Below are 23314 nucleotides of genomic sequence, written 5' to 3'. Positions count from 1 at the left end.
ACTGGTGAGCAAGGAGTGGTGCCCCAAGAACTGGTGAGCAAAGGAGTGGTGCGCGAAGAACTGGTGAGCAAAGGGGTGGTGCCCCAAGAACTGGTGAGCCGAGGAGTGATGCGCCAGCAACTGGTGAGCAAAGGAGAATGCAACATCAGTCTCCCAGACAGTATGCTCCAGCACAAGGAATGCAGCAGGTTATATTGATAATTTTTAAGTATTTTTTGAGTATTTTATTTAGTATTTTTGAAGTTATATAAAATGACTAAGAAATAAACACGAATCAGTTTGTTAATATTGCCGAAAATTAAAGCATAAAGGAAGGGAACTCGTTTTTATTTGCTTATAGTTCTGAAATGAATTAAATTGTGGTTTTTTGATTTTATTGAAATTAGCTGACTGTAAAGAAAGGAATAAAAAATTTTGTTTTTAGCGAACTAATTTTCATTTTCAATAAATAATTTCATTTTATATTGATCGATTGTTATTTGAAAGGAAAATGATTATTTTTAGACGGAGGCGAGTTTTGGACAAATGTCGTTAAAAGAGAAAATGGTAAGAAAAAATCAGTGGAACGTTATGATGATTCATTTAAGCTGCTCCATTGTTAGTATGAAGCCGGCGTTGAAGAGTTTGATTTGAGCAAGTTGTCAGGGCGTTGCGTCATCAACTATGCACAAAGAAATTCATTTGGAAGCATGGGAACGGCGATAGATTTGCATACAAATTATTTTTCTATTAAAATTCCCAAAGACTTGACTTTTCATCATTACAGCGTTGAAATTTTGTTGACTGTGAACCGTCGCAAGGGTACTGTAGATGTGAATATTACATCAGCTACATCAATGTATTGTTTTTTTTTCTTTAATTATTAAATACTTGTAGGGAAATTTGAAAATATTTTAGGTTTGCACCTATCGATTGTCGTCGGTTCTGTATGAAAATTTACAAGACGCTGTTTGAAAAAGATGAAATTAAGAAAATTTGGAATTTTAACTACATGTTTTACGATCAGAGGACGAATTTGTTTTCTTTAAACAATTTACAAATTTCCGAGAGCGTAATTTGGAATTGTATTTTTTTTCGAAAATTACAACTGTTGAAATTATAGGTAGAGTACACTATTACGACACCACAGGGCAAAGCGAAAATTACAATCAAGCCTTGTAATCCGTTACTTATTCACATACAAGACGTGATTTATGCTTTGGTTCATATTGGCAGTGATTCGGAACGCAGCGCTTTGCAAGCATTAGACATCGCTACCAGCATGAAATTATTTGATACGTAAGTCTGTATTGACGTGTATGAGTTTTCAATTTTTGAGTAACATAGTGTAGAATGAAATGTGATTGTAATTTAATGTAAAAGTTTTTAATTAAAGTTCAAATGTTTTATGTTATTGCTAAAATCTCATTAGCAAAAGAATTATGTAAAAATATAATTTGTGGCCATACTTGCGTTTAGTTGGTTCTATTTTATCTAATTTTAGGGAAGTCATGTCATTTGGAAATAAATTTTTCAAACCCGTTGCTAATAAACTGAGCATTGGAGGCGGCGTTGAACTTTACGACGGGCTTTTTAAATCATTGCGGCCAATGTTGGGAGCTGCGTGTGGGAAGTGCTATTTAGCATTTAATATTGAATGTGAAGTTAAAATGTTTTTTGTTTTTTGTTTTTTTTGAAATTTTTTTGTGTTTAGCTGTGAAAGCGGCTTTTTATACTAGTCAGCCTCTTTTGCAATCTTTGCAAGAAGAATTACGATTGAGCCATATCCCAAACAAGCCTCTGCATGAACAACAAATTGCGCAGTTGAATAAAAAGTATTCTGGTAAAAGAAAACACGCACACTAACACGAGCATGTGCAAAGTTTATTTTTGGTTTGAATTTAGGTATCCGAGTACGCACAACGCATTTGAATCGTTCATTCAAGATCCAGGGCTTTTCCGACAAAATTCCCCGGACGCATGTGTAAAATTTTTAGCATTAACATTAAATGCACATCACCAGTTGACACCTTTTCAGATTTTGTGTATTTTTACATTTTCTGTTTTTTTTTATTTTAAGTTTTACCGATGACAATGGTGTTAATACAACGGTGTTCGACTATTTTAGAAATAAGTACAATATTATCTTGAGGTATGTTATTACCTTGAATTATTGATTTGATGAAATGTTTGTTTTAATATTGTTAATGTTCTCGAAGCAGTATTGAATTGTTAAATATTTTTTTTTACATTTAGATATCCAAATTTGCAGATGGTGAAAAAAGGTCATACATTTATTCCACCAGAATTGTGTAATGTTGAACCGAATCAGCGGGTTCCAATGATGAAGCTCGATGATGAAAATCACAGAATGATCGTCCAAACCTGCGCCGTACCACCTGTTCAACGTTATCGTGAAATTCTAGCTAAGGTATATAGTTAATTTTTGTCTTTTATTGCAAATATCATTAGTGGAATTTTGCCTGATAAGTTTGAAACAAATAAAAAAGTAATAAATAACATTTGCACAAATAAAAAATACATGTAACGTATGGATGCATGCAATATAATAGGAGAAAATTGTGATTTGCTTTTATTGCTGATTGTGTAGAAAAGTTATTTATATTTTTAATTGTTATATTTTCTGCTTGTAGAGTAATGCAGTTGGTGGTGATTGTCACGATTTATTTGCTGCAGCTATGGGTTTGACTAAAAGTTCGGATATGGTTTGTATAAAAGGCAGAGTTTTGCCGGAACCATCTGTGCAGTATCAGTCTGACGCAAAGGTAAATGAGCCGATAAAGGGAATTTTTTGTTTATTATAATTTACACTTACCATTGTAGAATTCTGGTAGAGTGCAAGTTAGAAATGGTCAGTGGGATATGAAGCAGAATAAAGTTTTTGTCGCCGCAGAGATTTCGCATTGGGCTTTGTGCAATATGTGCCCTACTATACAGCAACCTCAATTAGTGTAAATCGTAAATTATTTCTTATATATATAATTTGTATAAGTTTAAATTTCTTTTTCCAATTGTATTTTAATGATTATTTCCTTGTAGACAATTTGTTCATCTCCTAGTGCAAAAAGCTGCTAGTATGGGTATTAATATGAATCCACGTCCTGTAAGCTATGATTGTTTCCACCCACGGGAAGCTTTAGAAAGGATGAAAACCTATTTCGACTTTTTAATTCGTCAGAGGGATGCAACTTACGCCATATGTGTGATTCCTGAAAAAAGTGAAGTATTGCGAAGTGAGAAGCGAATGTTTTTAACGTTTATTTATATTTTTTAAAATTAATATTTGATCTAGTTTCTGAAGAAATATTTAATTAATTAATTTAAGTTAATAAATAAAATTGTAAATGAATGAAAAAAAGATAAGTGAAATTATTGTCATTGCTGTTTTTTGTCGTTGTTAAATTGCGCATTTGAACCATTTTTATTTAATCCGTAACTTTTTTTAAACAGATGAGCAACAAAGAATACGTAGTAGACCAACGGTTTGTGTAAACCTTTTATTTCTGAAATACATTTAATGTAATGTAATGCGATATGTGAAGCTTTTTTCTTTTGCAACATCTGTATTCTGATCGAAATCAGATGAATTTTCTAATTTATCTGTTTTTTTTACGTTTTATTTTATTTTTTAATTTTTAGGGAGTATAAAATATTATGGAGAAGTTGTGAACGGCGTAGTGACGCAGATATTGTTGCGGAATACCGTCATGAAAGGTTTTCTAGGCAGGAAATCTGAAACGTTGTACATGCAAATAATGCTCAAAGTGAACGCCAAAAATGGTGGCGTGAACAATGAAATTTCCATGGCACATCCAATGTAAGTGCACATTTTTCATTATTCAGAATTGTGGATTTTTTATTTAAATTGAGAATGTAATACATTTTTGGCAGTTAAAAAAAGTATCTCGTAAAAAAATGAATAAAAGAGAAATGCAAAGTGTTGGTTTCACCCAACATCTTTAGTCTTGTTAGTGATTGTGCTGTGAAATGTACCGTTTAATTTGATTTATTGTAATAAATGAAATTTTTTTCTGTTCAATTAGGCACAGACATTTGAGGTTAGCTGTTTTTTTTTGGCATCTGAATTATTTTTGGTTGTTCTTTGTTTTGTGAGTGAGCTTATTTTTTGTATCAGAGAAATGGCATATTATCATTATTCATCAAATAAGTGGGAAAAGAAAGTGTCAAATTTAAGAACAACTAACGAATTGTTGTGATGTAATTTTTTTTTATTTTGCAGCGCGAATATGTGGTTTCGTGGAGATCTGCTATTTATGGGATTTGATGTGAATCATCCTCCAGCGTTGAGTCGCAGAGAAAAGGAAAGCGGTGAAGTACCATTGGAACCCAGTGTTGTTGGGGTAAGTGCATTATTAATTTGTACAGGTAGCAATAGCACAGTATGACAGAAATGCAAGATACAACGTGATTGATAATCAAAAATCAGTGATATTGATTATTGCTAATGTTTATTAGAGTAGCGTTGATAATGCGTACGGTATGTTTGTTAGTGTGTTTATAAGTGTGTGATGGAAGTTTTTATAAAATGTTAGTTGTCGTTTTGTTTTATAAGTTTCGCAAATTTAGGCCGTGTGTAATTGCGGTCGAACGCAATTCGACTACAGAATCCGGTACCGTCTGCAAGATTCGAGGAAGGAAGAAATCGAACGTGAAAAAATAGTTGGTGTGGTGATGGAATTTTTGAAGGAATATCAGAATAATAATAAGAATACCTTGCCGAAAAGTGTCGTTGTTTATCGAGATGGTGTATCTGAATCGCAGTTTGAAATGGTATGAAAGCAAATACTTTTGTTGGATTTATTTGATTTGATCTTGTTGTTGTTGTTGCAGGTTTTGGAATCGGAAAAAGCATCTTTGCAGGAAGCGTTTGGCAGATTCAGAAGGGGCTATTCACCGAAACTGACCATTGTCATTGTACAAAAGCGTCATCATACGAGATTTTTCAGAACAGATATGAATCCGAGTGACAAAAACATGTATCAGAATATTCCTGCCGGTACTGTGGTCGACACTGGTCCGGTTAGCTGTCGCTTGTTTGATTTCTACTTGTGCAGCCATTTGGGCATTCAGGTTGGTAGAAAAATTGTCATTCATCGCAGAAACATTTGCATACAATTTTTTTTGTTAAAAATTTTACTTTTTAATCTCAGGGCACCAGCAGACCAACTTTGTATACTGTTCTTTACGATGAAAATGAATTCAATGCCAACGCCATGCAAGGTATCACATATTTGTTGTGTCAGACTTACCAAAGATGCAACAAATCGGTCAGCATACCGGCACCAGTTTATCACGCTCATCATGCTGCAACTCGTGGAAAAGAATTGTACTGCGCTTACAGGTATTTATTATTTGCGTTCATACACCACACAGATTGCGAATAGTTGGTTTTTCAAAAATTAATATTCAATAATTTTTTTATTTTTGTTTTGTTCATTTATTTTTTTAGGAATAAAATGATGGAAGAAGGAGGAGGTAGTGAGTTGACAGCCGACTTTGTGCGTTTGGAAGAAGCGATAAATTCGAAACCTGTGATTCAGCAGAAAATGACTTGGGCGTGAAACTTCGCACGCGCGGTTCTTTTCTTTTTTATTGTTGTTCTATTGTAGCTTGCTTCGTAGCTCAGCTTTATGTTTTTTTAGCTTAGCGTGTTTTTCTTATTATCACATAACGCGGTATTTGATTTTTTTTCTACTTCACGACGGTGATTTGGACTGTCGTCTTTTGCGAGCCTGGTGCAGTGAAATCGTTTTTTAGCAAAGATTTTTAAAGAAAAAAAATATTCCAATTGTTATTATACAAATTTCGACATGATAAAGCAAGAGTGTGAAATAAACGTTTTAGATGGTTGTATTTATTATTGTTTTGTTTTGTTTTGTTGTTCAATTTGAAAATTGCTGCTGTATATATTCAGCGTCGATTATTTGTTTGTGATCGTGATTTGTTGTGTGTATATTTGAAAAGAAAGAGGAAATTCATTCGATCTATTTACATGCTGCCGTTGTGGGATGTAGAAATTACATTGTACAGAGCCCAGAACAAAGGCACGTAAAGTGGAACGCCGATGGATGACCATGGCGATGGTGTTGTGCCCGAGCCGACGACCGTCTGGTCAGGGTAGACGTTGCAGCGGTCGTAGGCGCAGAAGCAGACCGTCACCAGTTCGTCTCGCCTCTGTCCACTGTCCAGAAGGAGAAGCATCTGTCGTGGAAGCAGGTTGCAGAAATTTTCCGCAGTCGTCATTGCGTGCGGTACAAAGTCCTTCCTGCCGGCGAGAAACATCGACTCTGCGCATCCCCGTATATAGCTCTGATCTACGCGTACACCTGAACAAAAAGGAGATGTTCATCTACACCAAACAGGTACGGAGAATTTATTATTATTATTATTTAAATTTCTTCATATTGGTTCTTTCTCGTTCTTCTCATTTGTGGTTTATTTATTATTCGCTTTTTGTATTATTTCCATCTTTTCCTTCACTCGTCACATTTGACAATACTGATAGGCTAGTATAGGATGATAAATGATCGGTTGATTTGTGATTTATGTGAATCATCAGCTAATTGGGATACGATGCTAAACGGTTTGTGAAGACCGGAAATTGATTGGCCTATATTGGATAATAATATAAATACACTTTCCCAAATGGGAGGATGATAAAGAAGTGATGTTAACTTTCGATGCAACTGTTCTCTCTCTCTGTACATCACCTTTCTTCACTTGCCGTAGAATCAGTTACCTGAGTAGGATGCATCGATTGAAGCAAAGTGCAATTATGTAAATAGACTACTTTCTCATACTGAATTCAGCCGGTTTGATTTATTTATTTATAAGTTTGATATAGTCGATGAGCAAAGAGTGGCGCAAATCTAGCGAATGTGTGGCCTTTTCGATTCAATTAATATTGAATGAATTGACTGGCGATTGTGTGTCTTTCTGAGGAAATTGTAATCATCGAGAATGGATGTAAAATTTACGTTCATATCGAAAAACAACGTTCCGCAATCTTTCTGAAGTGCACATTTGTTTGTGTATTATTATTATTATTATATTTTTTTTCTATGCTAGCGGCTGTTCTCTTTTGCTAATTTATTTTCCAACACTTGGCACGGCTGTTTGGTTTTTTTGTCGCATATTTGCTTAGTTGGTCTTAATCTTTCTTTTTGTCATTGTGCAATTTCTGACGAGGAAATGAGAAGAGATGCGCGACAGATTTTTTTTTTCAAATATTAATTGCTGCGTTTCATCTTTACTTTTATCAAATAGATGATTAATATTAGGAAGAGATGAAATTTCACTTGTCTCAGCCGATAACTATGCCTCAGGGGAAATGGATGTGATTTTAAATATTCTCCAATATTATTAAACGCGAACTCTACTAGCTAGATAGCTAGCTAGCTATTTGCAAATGAAATTATGGGGATGGACCTGGGTTTGTTTGTGTGTGTGTGTGTGTGTGTGTGTGTGTGTGTGTGTAGATAGTGGGAGGAGGCGGTTTGAGTTGTGTCAAAGGCAAGGTGTACGATCGATGTTGACCAGCTGAAGACGGCGGACAATGGAAATGCATGCACAGTGTAATAAACGGTGATAGTGAACGTAGTAGAAGGCTTTAAGTGAATTAGCTTGTCACCGTTTGATGAATAGGATCAGCAGTAGCAGCAGCAGAGATGCGCGCTCCTTTGAGAGAACAATGATCACTTATGTAACTGAAAACCGACATCCGCTGTGCTTTCATACATATATAGTTATATAGCTTTTCTTTTCCACTTCGACTCTATTAACCGATCGGCAGGTCAACTCACAAGACAGATTAAATGTGATTGTGATGTATGCAAATTTGAAACGAAATATCCCCCTCGGCACTTTTTGATAATGGTGCTAATTGGAAACATCGACCAGTGTTAGTGTTGGTGCTGCGGTCGATGCTTCGGTGGTCCATTTGTCTCCTGGCGACAGAATGAGCTTATGAATGCGTGACTTGGATCTGTCAGTTTAATACGTTGTAATCCTAGACGCGTTTGCTTGGACGATTGGATCGATAGAAAATTTCCGTATTGTAACGGAACATCATGTGTCGCGTGTTTCTGTCAACTTCACTCTCATACCCATATGTGTACATACATGTCCGCCGCTTTTCTGGTGAACACTAATTAACCATGCGATAACGCCTACGACCAGTTGTGGCTTACCTGACAATTATTCTGCTCGGGCAGTTTTGTAATTAATCAATTTTTGACTTCAACTTGCTGCATTGAAAAACGTCCACATGCAGCTGAACAATAATTTCACATGTCATGTTAATACTTTCACTGTTTATTTATTAAATGGATAAAATTATCATATGATATGCTGTTCTGTGAGCATGTTTCACCACTTGTGTTGGGAAAACATAATGTGAAAGTGAGAGAAAGTTTTTTTTCTGTGGTGAAAACAGCAGTTGAAGATGATGCGTGAAATAGAGCGTGACAGAAAAGTTTTGGCAGCTTCGACAGTTGGAACATTTATTCGCACTTGTCAGACGATGAACAATTTCTATACTTTCCACATTGATTTTTTCCCTCAAGCATTAATGATGATGATGAGTAGAATTGCATTTAATTGTTTGTTTTTTGCTTTTTTTTCTTGCTAAGACTGCGCTGCTTCTGTGTGGAACAACAGACGTTCACGTCGTGTAAGCGGAGTGAAAATGAAATTGTATTCATTTTTCTTTTGATTCAAGTAATAAATAATTCAGCAGAGTGAGAAAAGGATGGTAAAAGAAACAGCATTGTATCTAGATTATTGAAAAATAATTGCGAATGAGTATTTTTCAATATATGAGCATAAGGATTGGGATAACATATACATATATATATATATGCATACAGATCTGTGTATAGGATGCAAAAATTTTGAGTGATGTGTTCTGGTTGAAAATTAATGTTGCTTTTCGAGTTAATTCTGTGATTGAGGAGGAGGGAGGGCGGCAATGAATCAGCTTGTTCTTCTCCCCGATGGTTGGTTTGAACTCTCAGGCGGGAAAACTATTTTATCAATTACGCAAATCGAGGCGAAAAGCTTTTTGAATACGAGATGAAAAAGAAGAAACGCACTCGTCGGCGGCTTGAACGCGTTGCCGCGCTTTGCTTTTTGCAAGTTGGAAAAGCCGAGATGCTGCTATAAAAGCAGCCTAGGTTGAGAAGTAGTAGTAGTAGTAGCATTTTTGCCGTTGATCGTCGCATCGAACTTGAATTTGCACAGTTGAAAAAGCGCATTTTATATTAATTAATATGTGTTTAAATTGAATTTTTTTTTCACAATTGCAAATTATTAATCTTTTTTTAATTGAAACAACTCTACCGTTAAGTCTAGTGCGTTAAGAACCATGAGGGCGAGCTTTTTTTGGCCATTTGCTTGTTATGCAATTGATGTGGAATTTATGTTTTGCTTCTTGTTCTGTTTCGAATGTGATTTTGCAGATTGAAGAGAAAATCTTTTTTTAATGCTTTCTGAGTAGTAGTAGTAGTAGTAGTTAATCAATTTGAATGCGTTGAATTGTGCAGAAGCAACTGTTATTAATTTGTTGTAATGAAATGTTGTCGAGTTTGGTTTTCTTTTTCTTTTTTTTTCTTTTTCATCCCAACCTTCTTGACTATTACTTGTTCAAAATATAGTGATGAAAAAGATGGTTGAAAAGAATTTGAAGAAGGATGTGTAGAGAAAAAAAATTGTAAAATTACTGTCGACTATTCGAATCATAATTATAATTATTATGATTAGAAGAATTATAATAATGAATGATGCAGTTGTTGAACAAAGATTGGTTCTGTTGGGATGTTTAATTAGATGAAAGGCGTTGATGTGGAATAGAGGAAAGTGACGACGATGTTTGAGTTGGAAATCGGATTTCTGGACACTGCGCACACACACACACACACACTTCCTGCGGTGATGCTGAACTTGATGTGTTTAGCCAAGAGAGAAAGCGAACTCTTGTTGCCCGAGGCTTGGCGAGCTTGGAGGATCGGTCGGTCAAGATTAATTGGTTCGTGCGCTACCAACTAGTGCATGCTTAATCGTCAAATCGGCCACCGCCTGTGCTAAATGGCTTGAAACTCTAGAAAAGTGCTACCGATGCGCGATCGGCACCTGCTCGCAATTTGAACTGTTCACTCCGCTTTGTGTATTATATTATTCAAATGTGCACCGCTGGAGCTGGCCGCATCGATTTGTGGGAAATTGTTTCGCAACTGACCATAACATTTAATAATTACGACGCGTTATAAGAAAGGAAGATGGAGAATGATTTAAGTGAAAAGCAAAGTGTAAAATTAAATTTCAAGACCTCACTCGAGCTGTCTGTCACTCACTCACTCACTCACTCTCTGTTTCGTTTTCTTCATCTCTCACTATTTGTATATGTATTATGGGTAGGTGGGTGGGCGGGTGTGGCTGTGGCTTTTTGTTCATCTCGATTGCAATTCTGCATGCAAATGAAAATTACAATTATAACTTACCAAAAATATATTCGTCTTCGACGATTGTGACACACGGTCCTGGGCATGAAGTGACAGCAAGGAATGGTGCATGCAACGGTTGCCGGCAGAGTACGGTGAAATTGGTCGGCGGTCGGAGGCTTTTGCTCAACACTTGCCAGTGGCCGTGGTAATTTTCCGAAGCACAGCTGAAGCACAGTCGAGAATGGTGGCTTGGCCACAAAAGTTCGTCGTTGTCGTTGTTGTTGTGGTTGTTGCCAACAGCGTACGCAAAATTGCCGCCGTCACATTTGAATGGAACAATGATTAAAACGAAACATTTGAGCATGATGATGCTACGGACCTGAACTGCCAACGGCATGCTGATGCTGCACACATCGCGCATTGGAGCAACTCTGTTTGTTTATTTTTTGTGCTTCTTCTTCTTCTCACCACCGTACGAAGAAGTTCTACGATTATTAGCCTAATTAGCTAATAATTGTGAAATGATTTTTTTTCTCTTCTTTTCCAACCGAACATGGTTGAACATGATCTGTGAGACCGGCAACAGTCCGCGTGTGATTATTGTATGTTGTATGCACGCGCCTGTCCGCTTCGCTCGTCTGTTCTCGGCTGACCAACCGCATCGGCTAGTAGTCAGTCAGCCAGCCAGCCGGCAGACCAGCCAGCCAGACAGCCAGCCAGCCAGCTAACCAGCTAAGCAGCTGCTAGTCCAACCAGCCAACCAGCCATATTGGCATTACATTTACCGAACACCAGGTGGCGCTGTGATTAGCTATCCGCTTTCGTTTCACTTAATTAGTTTTTCGTTTGCAACTTGACACAACACTGCGCCGTGAGATCATCTATTCGCCTTTGTCTGTTCATTTTCTGGATTGTCAAAGTTAGTTGTAGTGGGTTTTTATAAGTTATTTTCATAAAGATATAATCTCTGCGATCGTTCTTGGTGATGAATTTTTGAACATCGATCGTTTGTTTCTACACTGACTGACCATGTTAACCGACCAACTTTAGCTTATTCACTCAAACACCACAACAATAATACACTGTGTTGTACACAAATTTTTACTGTAGACATTTCTTCTTCTTCTTCTTTCTCTTCCACTGTTCACTGTATTATTATTATTATTGTTGTCGTTATTTTAATATTACTTATGCTAATGCAAATGATTAATGAATTGTCCTCTTATTACTTTTATTTTCTCATGCTTTATCTCAAATATTGCAGTTGTTCATTTGTACGGATGGTATTTTGAATTGAGAGGTAGAATTTAAATATGCGCGTGAAGCAGCACAACAATTTCAAACAACAGCAACAGCTTTGAATAATCATTTTTCAAATAAATGATGGATTTGAAAAACGATAACTGCAACGATAAGAACAATTTTGTCATTTACCTTTCCGTCCAGTATCACGCAATCTGATACTTGAGGGGTATTGGTGGGTGGTGGTGATTTGTGTGAAAGGATCTTTTTCTTCTTCTTTTTCCTACGTATTCTTGTGTATTCTTTCATTTCTATTATTTTCACTAAGCAACGCTGAAATGTCAGCTTAATGAATTTATATTAATTAAGAAAAAGGGTAGTTGAAGGACAATAAAAATATGTTTTGTTTTTTCCATTTTCTCATGCACTTCATTTGTGTCATTGGCATTATATAATTATTTATTTAATAATAATGATTCAAAAGTATTTTCCATATTATCATGGCAGATTTCTGTTTCCATTCATTCTTAACGATCTTTGATTCACCTCTTTAAGCGTGTCTTTTGCTCTTTTCCAGTAGGAAATGACAATTAATAAATTATTATTTTCTCCATTCCTCATGAATATAATAATGTGAAAGTAATTATGAGAATAAGAATTTCGTGAGAACGTATGTTATCTGACATTTTAAAAAATGGAAAAAAGTCTGTTAGCAATTATTATTACTTGTGTTGACATGCATGTTAATAACAAGGAGTAATCTGTCAACTTTATCAATATTTGCGTGAATTTGAACAGCAGATTTTCAAGGCGAAATTAAGAACGATATTGTTTGTTTTGTTGTATGAATATGAAAATTTTCATATTTTTCCATTTGATATCAAAATTACGCGTCATTCACTTGTAAACGGTGATTAACCGAACTATTTCATGTTAAAATATTTTATTTCATGTTTTATTATTAAATTTCTTTTTTTTTATAAAAATGAAAAAAATATATGTAATGTAATAGTGATCGAAGTAGTGGTAGTAGTAATACATTTCTCTGTCAGAAGTGAAGATTTTGCAAAGTAGAGAATGGAAAATATTTCTGTGTATGAAAATACATGTAATGTAATGCTTGCAAATGTAACTTCATTGACATGCTTTACTGTTCACCACAAGTAAAACATGTAAAAAAACAAAATAAAATGCTATATATATATATGTGTGTGTGCTAGAAAAATTTTTTACCTTTTTTATTGAAGATGACCAATTAAAAATTCTGTTATATTTCATAACTAATGTCAAGTGTGAAAAGTTTTCAGTTTTTGTACTGAAATTAAGCATACAGTAAGATTAAGATTTGGTTGTTGATAAAATGTTCAATATTGAAATATGAATATTGTTTTGAAATGCATAATTGAATTTTGATAGTTGTGATTGAATTTGTTTGCTTTTATTCCATATTATTGCTCTATGAGAAACATGCGCAGAGGCAGTGCGTGGTTGTATTTGAAATTTTCAAATATTCAAAAATAAGTAAGTAAATAATAATTGTTGCATATATGTTGGAATTTTGGAGTAGACAGAACTTGTATCGGATGAAATTTGCTTTGTTGAGTAAAAAAGCGAAAGAGTAGTGTATATTATCTGACAATCTGTACTGTGAAATTAAATTATATATATATATATATTTTTTTTAAACTTTTGTGATGTGAACAGAAAATAATCAGTCAGTTATTCTGTTTTGTGAAATCACTTAAATTTCTTCCCCTGAACATCTTTCTAATGGAATTTTAAATGATAGATATTGAGGCATTTCCTACTTATACCCACTTATTGTAAATAGATGATTTAAAAGGAATAAATTTGCGTTTAATAATTGATAATTTCAAGAAATTATCAAAATTTTGCTGTTGTTGTGATCGTTGGTAAAATTAAATTTAGTTTATCTTATTCATTTTATAGAAAAAAGATTTGTGAAAATCAGGTTAGATGAGTTTGAAACGGCAGAAAATATTTATTATTACTATTATTTATTGTTTCTCTTTTAAATTTAAAATTGTTATGAACAGTTTGTTATCATGTTTAATGATTGTAAGCATTTTTTAATTATTAAAAATTAACGAAAAAAACAATTTTATTTTTTGCATTATTTTCCATTCATTATTATTATTATTATATTAAATCGAGATTTCAGATTGTACTCAAGATGTGAGTTGTGCATTTTATAAGTTTTTAATCACAGTGTATTGGAGTTGTTATGGTAGAGGTATTTCTTTATTATAATGCAGTTTAGCTGTAATTACGTTTCCATATTTGTATTTTTATGATGTCGAATCTTTTGTTAATATTTGATAAAGTCTGGATTTATTTTTATTGTGAATTTATATTAAATGAGCTCTGTTGAATTTTCTATTAATATATTTTGCAGTAAAATTTCCCTATCATCTATAAAAAGAAAACTGCCTATTATAGGTGATAATTATATGTGGTAGAGTAATTTGCTAACTTTAAATTGTTTGTAATTGATTTCGCAGCATCGAGTGTTGAAGATATTTTTACACAAGTGATAATAGAATTTACTCTTTAAAAAGTTGCATGCTTAAAATTTGTATGTTATTGTACTGTTGCATACAATACAATACAGTAATACTGTAGTTCAAAATACTGATACGGTCGTTTTCTTTGTTGTCGATTTTGCATCAACAAAGTAGAAAATGCCATTAGTTATGCTTTGTTGAAGTATATAAGAAATTCACTTTCACATCACCAGCTTCAAACTCATCCATCCATCTATATTTGTCGGCGGGTGAATTGTTGTTGCAAAAAAAAGTGAATATTTTTCCGTTGCTGTTGCCATATTTTATTTTATTATAGCATGTAAAGCTTATTGTTTAGCAAATTTTATTTTCGCTTTTACTGATATATAGTTGTTATTATGGAAAATGACAAACACGGCAATGACATCAGTTGCACCGTGAAATCAACTTTCACGCTTGCTTTAACAAAAGGCAAAGCCAATAATAATAAATAAATTGAAATTTTCGAAAATTTCTCTTATTTGTTGAAGAGATTTTTCCTTTTTTTCAACATTTTCTTACATTTATATATTCATATTCGTTTTGTGGTCTTAAATTGGTCTGTTTTTTGAAATTCACCTTAGCCTTAACTCTAGTGGATTCATGTTGTGGAGAATTCTGAAAATTGAATCAAGGATAAGAATTTTATGAATTTCAAGACAAACAGTGAATGTTGCAAAAACTTTACAATTATTTCATTTTGAATTGAATTCCAAGAACAGTATCATTTTTAGATTAAAGGAAAATAATTTTATTTGATGAACAGACATTTGGAAAATGCACGGCATATTTCAATAGACAAATCGAGCGATGAATCTTCTTCATCTAAGAACATGTTGAAAACAGAGATGGGATTTGCTTGTTGTTGGGGCAGAAAAATTTCAACATTGTCAAAACTCTTCCTCTAACTCACGAGAATAAAGAAACAGAATGTTTAGTTATATATATATATATATATATATATATATATATATATATAATATTATATGTATAAGGGTAACATGTTTTTAGGAGTTATAATAACTTTTGTTCTGATCATAATCAGATTTCTAGTAATGTAAATTCTTCGCTTTCATCATANTAAGAAAGGATGGAAAAACATGTAAAATTTCAAAAAATCAACTTCTTTCCATTTCGTAACGTTTTGAATTTTTTCAGGAGTGAGTAATTTTTATTTTCATTCATTAGAAATAGTTTTTTCTTTTTCAAATACGAAATGAAACGTTTTATATAATATTGTTTTCCATCGATTTGCTCTTACTGAATTTTGCTGCCTTGGAAATATNATTTAGTAAGTAGTCTGTATTGGCAGAAGGAACGATCATTTGGGGCGTAATTTTTTTCCTTCAACTTAACCCAACATGCGCCATGCAAGATGTAATAAATATAAATTCACATAAAAAGATATTACTGGTAAACATTGAAAGTCATTTATTTTNGTTGGATTCGAAAAATGATTTGGGTTTTTTGTCAAGTTTTTCATGTTCAGTGTTCAATACTCGATTAATAATTCTTTGAAGTCATACGATTATTTATTTTTTATTTTTTTTAATATCGATTTGGTATTTATGAAAATCTAGTCAATTGAAAATGCAGTTGGATTGAAATCGACCTGCAACACAAGACTCATAATTCGGGGGCTTTATTTAGTGCTAATCGACCGCATGTTGCTTGAATTGAATTTGATGAATTGACAAAAAAATTTGAAAAAGAAAAAGATTTTTTCCACCAAATCATGTTCTTAATTATTACTGAAAAGTTGATTTTAATTTTGTTGAAGCGGAAAAGCTTCATTTACTACACATTACACCTGCTTTAGTAAAAGTAGTCAAGGCTGAATTATTTTTTTTTAATTTAATTGATTAATTTAATTCTTGTAATATGTATATATGTACTGCTTATACTGTGCTTCTTGTAGAGGGATTTGTATGTATGTATGTCTGTTTGTGTGTGTGTGTGTGTAGATAGATTTAGCCGAATGTGGTAGTGATGCTTTTAGCCGAATTGAATGCAAAAAATCACTCGTTGATGTACTTAATTTTTTTTCTTCAATTGGTTAATACAGTGTTGATTAAATTTACATTTAAGCATTTAACGTGACAGCATCTACATTAATTTCATTACCCAGCCAACTGTAATATCAGTGTTTCCTTATACGCTTATTTCATCACTATACATTGTTGTTGTTGTTGTTGTTGTTGCTGCTGTGGTCACACTGCTTTTTTGTTTATTGTTGGTTTTTTGCTTAATGTAAAATGCTTTTTTCCTTTTGATTATAATGATTTTTTCGAATGCTTCACTCGTGAATGCCTACAGGCATCAAAAGAGTGATGGGGCAGGAAAAATGGAATAAGTAGTCAGTCATGCAAAAACCATTCTTTGAAATTTATTTCAAAAAATGAAATAACAATTTTTTGAATAATTGTCTTTTTATGCTTTTTGATGATCAGTTGGCGTTTGCTAGATGGGAAACGGCTATAATATGATGAGAATTGTGTAATAAATTTGAAGGGGAAAAATTTTTGCAAAACATCTTTATCTTTCCGCATCTGACAACTTTGATGCGCCTTGAAATGCAAATGCGATAATTGTGCATTCGACTTTTTCAAGTTGCTTTTATTTTATTGTTATTTTTCATTTCAAGAAATGATTTATATCATTTTTGCAATTCGCAAAAAAAAAATTCAGATTTTTCAATCTCCTGATGCTTTTTGATTGTTGTTATTATTGTGTTCTTTTCTTTTCCTAGCTTAGGTGAAATCTGCATCTGCAATTGCGCATGTGTTATATAATTATTACTATAATTAATATTTCATCGAGAAAGTAAACAAAATGAAATACTACTCGAAAAGAAAAAACATTTACATAACACACACTGAAAGCACTGCTATTTTGATTATCAGAGATATTGTAAACCAATTTTTTGAAGTATTGTATGAAAAATGAAAATTGAATAGTTTTTAAATTGTAATAACTGACGTCACTGAAAATTATTCATCAGAAATGATAAATAGAATGTATTATGATAGATTAAGTATTTGATGAATTTTAGTGCTTCAAGCAGTAGTGGTAGCAATAGTAGCAGCAGCACCAGCATCGTTTCTTTTTTGATTATTTAAAATTATTCACTTCACAAAGCATAACTGCATATATATATGTTTGCATGAAAACCACGAAGTTTACTACTGTACACAGAGTTCAAATGTTTGAATTAGTTTATTTCTGTTTTTTGGTACTGATATGGAGAGTTGATAACGGCGTAAACAGTTATAATTTTCTAGCTTAGCTGATTGAACATCTGATTGCGTGTTTTTCTTTTGAACATTCCTATTTTAGTATTAAATGATTAATTGGGCAAAATTGAGTATCAGTTTTTGTTATTGTTCTTCATTACCTCTGCACATTGCTCGCTTCGAATGGTTCATCATTTATTTATGAAAATTGTCTTTTCCATTCATTTTTGTTTGTTTTCTTGTTGTCTGTTCAAATTAATTTTTTTTCATTTTCATATATGGTCAGAATTAAATTTAAAAACAGACATAATTTAATACGTTTATCAGTGGGAAAATTATTCAGCAACCGTATTCTTTTCTTTTCCAAGTTGTTTTCAACATATTTTTGTGCATATGTTTTTATTTTAAATTATGGAAGTATAAGTTTCGTGATTGCATAATAATTTATTTCTGTTTGCGTTGTTTCGTTGTTCAACTTGTGAATTCGAATATCAGAGGTATCAAGTCAAGCTAACAAAACAGCGAATTGCGTGCGTTGTTGTTTTTAATGACCACAGAAAATAGTCGATATTAAAGATTACGAATAAAAATTTTTTTTTCCTTTATCAATCAATGATTTTATTATTATACATATTTTTTTTTCTTTCTCTCCTTTATTATTTATTATTATGAATGTGTTTTTCTTTTCCATTTATTTTTTTATTGAATTGTTGATTCGTATTGTTGACTGCAATTGAGAAAATATCCTTTGCAGTTGGACAATTTTATTATCATTATTATTATTATTATTTTTATTGTTATAATTATGAAGTGAAATTTTGCTTGACGCGCGAATAGAAAAAGAAATGGACGTGTCAGAAGCTTAATTTTATATTATTAATTGCAATGAAAATGTTCGAGTTTTTCCAGACGAGTAGAATTTTAACCAACCAGACAATTGATTTGTTCTTTCAGTTGCACAACTTTTTCGTTCATTTCGTTTCTATTTGTGCTTTGCTTTGCTTTTTCTGTTGAGCTTTTGCAAAATCAGCTCGTTCGCGCTTAATTTTCCAAGTGTTGATTCAAATTGCACACTGCCTGTGCCTGTACTTGACTTGCATTTTCGTTTGTTTATTATGACAAATGTATTTGATTTCGCCTATCCAAATGTTATATATTTATTTTATCTTTATTTATTCTCAAGAATAGTGTAAAATTGGAAAAGCATCGACGATGTAGGGTTTTGCAATGTAAAATTGGCAACTAATAGCTACAATTTATCTATATCTATATAATATATGCATATATTCATGAAGTGAACATATGCTAATAGAGAAGATTGTTTTTCTGTGATAAACAACAATCGTGTTATTATCAAAATTATAAATTGACGTTTAACAATTTTTGAATGTAAATGTTGAACCAGATGGAAATATCGATAGTTTTGCCATTGACGTTATCAGTTTAGCGACTATCGGCGTGTAAGGTTGGCCAGCTTCTTGGCTAGCCGTGATAATAGTAGCTAGCCTATGTGGATGGATAGCTAGCTAGCTAGCTAGCTTCTCTGCTTTAACGCATTGAACGCTCTCGCCTAGCCAGTGTGTTTATATGTAGCTGCTGTGTGCGTGTGTGTGCGTAGAAGGGGGAGGAGGGAGTGTATGTGAGCGACTAGTTGCTGTCGAATGAATGAATTATTTTCGTCAGTCGATTCTACTTCATTGTTGCAGCGTTACCTTGATTTTGTTCTGTTGAAAATTTCTTTTGAGAATTTCTTATTTAATAACTGTATTTCATTTATTTTTATTTTCCACGCAACGATTATATTATTTGTTCAGATATTGTGCATGCAACAGTTTTGTTATATATATATATATATATATATATATATATGATCATATATAAATAAATAAATAAATAATAAATATATGTATGTAGGTATACATGTATATGGTATAAAAAGAAGAAGTAAAGAGCAGCAGCAGAAGCCGATGAAATAGAAGAATACAGAAAAGAATAAAGCATAGAAGATAAGAAAAAAAAGATAGAAAAAGAGGAAGAATGAGAAGAGAGAATTTGAAAGAGAATATACAGAAAGAGGGAGATATAGAGAGTGAGTGAACGAGAAAGAGAGAGAGAGAGAGAGAGAAAGGGAAAATAGTAATAACGTGTGCCGTTGCGACTAAAGTTGGAACATTGATAAAGCTAGCCAATCAGAATTATTAGCAGCTTGAAAGTATCAATCTTGAAAACCGTTCCGTGGCAACTACGTCATCGCGGATCATCATTCATTTGGTGCAAGTCATTCGATCATGTCACAGATATGAAATGACCGCAGTGAAAGAAGGCGATATTGACAGAATTCTTTTTCGTCAGTATTATTGAAGCAAGCAATCGACCAACTGTCTGATCCGTCTGCCTGGTTGCCTGTTTGCTTGTCCTGTCCGTCTCTGTCTGTTTCTGTCTGCATATTTGCCTGTCATCTTTCTTGCCTGTCTGCCTTCCTTCCTTTAAATCCGTTTATCCAACTGCTCTTCCTTCTTCTTCTCCTCCTCCTCCTCCTCCTCCTCCTCTTCCTCTAAATCTTCTCGCTTCTTCTTCTTCCTTTGCCTGCTGCTTGTTATTCTTGTCTGAGGAGCAATTGCAAAACGCAAAAATGGCCGTCGAGGGTCACAATTTGGAACCACAGTTGCTTCAGATGATCGAAGAATATGTCGACTGGAAAAGTGGTGAAGTCATTGGTGCCAGAGGAAGAGGTCACTTTTTCGTGAAGAAAAATTTCGGCAAGCCAATTCACTGCCATCATTGCTGCGATTTGTTTTGGGGCATCTTGAGCCAAGGTTATATTTGTGAAAGTAAGTAAGCATTTAGTTGTTGTTTGTATTATATTCTTCTTATTATTGGCTTGTTGACTTTATTTGGAACGCGTGTATTCTTCTGACGTGTTTATCTGCCTTTCTTCTTATTTATTATGCTTTGTTTCGGGGGGCACTTTTCCAAAAATATGATACTTTGCACGTTGAATTAATCAATTCATTTCCATTCCAAAGCTTTCTAATTTAGCATCACTGTGCTTTTCTCCGGTTAAGCTGGTCATCCGACCAAGTAATGCATTTGCTGCTGCATTTATAGTTTGTTTACAATTTTCCGAATATGGGAAGGATGATTTAAATCCAAATCCAACGTATCAGTGAAATCTTCTGCTTTTGTCAAAAGCACTGTGGAAAGCAATTTTTTCTCCGCTCTCTTATTTCTGGGATATTTTAATTGTATTTTTTTTTCTTTTTCTACATTTACTCGACAAAAAATTCCATTAATTTTATATGTTTAATTATTTGGAAAAAATTTATATTTTTCTTTCGCTTTGTGAATTTACGTATGAATTTTATTTTGTACTTTTTTTTTCTTCTTCACGAACTAATTCAGATGAACTTAATAATCGACGGAGGTGGGTGAAATTTGCTAACGCGTGCCCCAGACATTAAGGAGCCGGTATTTGGAGCCAATTTAGACGTTGGAAAAAATAGTTAATGGGAAAAATCGAATGCGCCATTCGAAGATTCGATTTGAATCGATTTCGAATATGGAAAATTTGATTTCACGCGATGCGAATTAGCACCGCTTGCAGCCGGATGAGGCTTTTCCTTTGGTTTTTCTTTTCTTTCATTTTTTTTGCTTCAAATCACCCAACTTATTATACCGAATGCCAAGACAACCAAATGGCTAAAATGCTTGTGACGTTCCGCAGTGGAGAGACTTTCTTTCACTTGGCTGATTTCACGACAAAACTGCTTGCTTTTAGAATAATGTATACGAAAAAAAGTTTCGCATACTCGACATTGACGGCAGAAATTTTTTCTTCTTCTTCTTCTTCAGTTTAGCATTATTTATTTTAATGCAAAATTATCCAATTGTAAATTATTACATTCAAGTGGCTAATGATTTCAAAAACTATAACTGGATTGTATTGTTTTTTTTTCTGATATTAAGATTCAAATGCTTCTACTAGCTTAATTGATAAAAAGATGTGTAATGTAATGTAATGTAATTTGATTGGGATAAATTTCATTGCATTTGAAGTCGCTTTTCTGTGGAAATCTGCGAGATATATTATTATGATTATTATTAGCATTTGATGTGGAAAACAATGCCGATTTACATGCTCATATTAAGCAGAGTAAAATGTTTGTGATGGGAGAAAAAAATTGAAGTCAGACAATTTTTGCATGATGTGTTTCTCGAGAAAAAGTGAACTGAGCACGACGACGACGAGAGACTTTATTGCAATTGTAAAATTGTGACGCGAAAGTGAATTTGAGCATGAAATGGACGTTTCTGGCGATTAAAATTGTTATCGATTGAATTGAATTTTAATTTCAAGTTGCCATTGTACAGAGAAAAGGCTTTGCCAGAGCAACAAAGCAACGTTTTCAGCTGGACATTTTTCAGGGAAGGAGGAAACAAAAAAAAATATGCGCACCAATTTCAACCGGATAATGGTGGCTGCAACGCATGCATGAATGGTGTGGAAAAGTGGAATTTCATATTCAGCTTTGAAAGGAAATTTTCACAATCAATTTGAAAACAATTCTCCACCCCATTTTCGAATATATTCACATTTATTTATTCACATGAAAAATGGATGTGCAGAAAAAATACAACTATTATTATTATTACTCAGTGTATTTTTTATAGGCATATATATATATTTATTTATTTATTTATACAAGAGATGTGTTGTTGTACAGCAACAGAAGGAGAAAGAGAGAGAGAGAGTATATATATTATTGCATAACGGGTAGTCGGTTTTTTTGCTATTGAAAAAATGATATTACTAAGCATAATTTTTGTATAAAAGTAGCATAAAGTTGAAATTCAAAGAAAACATTGGTAATATTGCTCATTTCATTAAGCGATGCGCTTGCGTTCATTGAACGCGTAATTGGATTTGAACGTGTTTACTGAGCTCCGTGCACAAGATGGATCTTTCGAATTACTCTTTGGAGTAACAAGAGAAAATGATTTTGCAATCTTTCTTTCCCCCCCCCCTCGCTTTCCTTCTTCTGCTTCTTCTTTGTATCTGTTACTTTATTTATATTGTAAATATGCATTTGCATAGGTGCACAATATCCGCACATCATCATCTTGGTTGTCCTTTTATTGTTTGTGTAAATTTGAAATAACGTATGCTTATTTATTCTTGGGACATGAGAACAGAAGATTTTTTTCTCCCTTGTAATTTTTCTCTTTTATTACCATTCAGCCAGCGTCTAGGAAATGCTTCAATTTACGAAAACAAGCTTAGCTTGTTCTGTTGGTTTTCGTTATTTCGTAATTTTGCAAATATTTCATGTTTTATTCGTATTCTGTTCGGGAGAGAAGTATTCAATATGATAATTTATTAATTTCTAAACTATAATGAATTTTTCAATTAACGAATTGAATGCATGACAAGAACACGCGAAAGTGTAAATTCATCATCATCATCACCACACTTCAGCATGCAATTATTTTCAATGAACTTTTATTGTGCAATTTGATTTTTCCAAAGAATTGGATTTTTTTAAATATTTTAATGACAAAAATAAAATTATTCCCTTTCCATATAATGAAATATTTGTTGAAAACGTTAGATGAGGGATTTTTATTTTAATAATTCATTTTTAAAAATGTAGTAGAGCATTGATCATTATTATCTTCAGATTTAATACGTATATATTTTTTAAATATTAAGGTGGATTTTGGAAATTTGCTAAAGGTTATATGCTTTTTGATGAGAAAATTCTTTGTTATGAAGTAATTGCAAAAGCATCAGCAGCAGTAGTAGTGGTAGTACAAT

The 23314-nt window shown here is 33.2% G+C and overlaps 4 protein-coding genes across 4 annotated transcripts; 3 read left to right on the top strand and 1 right to left on the bottom strand.

Moving 5' to 3' along the window:
• Positions 1-9: 9 nt before the first annotated feature.
• Positions 10-5582, top strand: Tsp_06952a (eukaryotic translation initiation factor 2C 4; the record flags this gene model as incomplete). Its single annotated transcript, XM_003380756.1, has 20 exons — positions 10-188; positions 505-546; positions 603-812; positions 898-948; positions 1103-1278; positions 1484-1605; positions 1694-1814; positions 1885-2001; positions 2060-2131; positions 2236-2410; positions 2634-2765; positions 2824-2951; positions 3040-3233; positions 3640-3817; positions 4241-4361; positions 4477-4506; positions 4588-4791; positions 4852-5040; positions 5172-5362; positions 5471-5582. Coding segments are annotated over 20 exons (2744 nt in total), but the record flags the coding sequence as incomplete, so codon positions are not given.
• Positions 5583-5831: 249 nt separating this feature from the next.
• On the top strand, positions 5832-6961 carry Tsp_06951 (conserved hypothetical protein). The gene is made up of 3 exons (XM_003380755.1): positions 5832-5868; positions 6052-6383; positions 6866-6961. The coding sequence occupies exons 1-3, from the start codon at positions 5832-5834 to the stop codon at positions 6959-6961; spliced, it is 465 nt and encodes a 154-aa protein (XP_003380803.1).
• A 3545-nt stretch (positions 6962-10506) lies between these two features.
• Positions 10507-10881, bottom strand: Tsp_06950 (conserved hypothetical protein). The gene has a single exon (XM_003380754.1). It carries the CDS (start codon positions 10879-10881, stop codon positions 10507-10509), a length of 375 nt encoding a protein of 124 aa, XP_003380802.1.
• Positions 10882-20131: 9250 nt separating this feature from the next.
• Tsp_06949 (conserved hypothetical protein) lies at positions 20132-20669 on the top strand. Its single transcript, XM_003380753.1, has 2 exons — positions 20132-20330; positions 20539-20669. The coding sequence occupies exons 1-2, from the start codon at positions 20132-20134 to the stop codon at positions 20667-20669; spliced, it is 330 nt and encodes a 109-aa protein (XP_003380801.1).
• The last annotated feature ends 2645 nt before the right edge of the window (positions 20670-23314 follow it).

Source organism: Trichinella spiralis, assembly GCF_000181795.1.
Source record: "Trichinella spiralis strain ISS 195 chromosome Unknown Scfld2, whole genome shotgun sequence".
Lineage (NCBI taxonomy): Eukaryota > Metazoa > Nematoda > Enoplea > Trichinellida > Trichinellidae > Trichinella > Trichinella spiralis.
The sequence above is the reverse complement of the archived record's forward strand: the minus strand, read 5'-3'. Positions and strand labels throughout refer to the sequence as shown.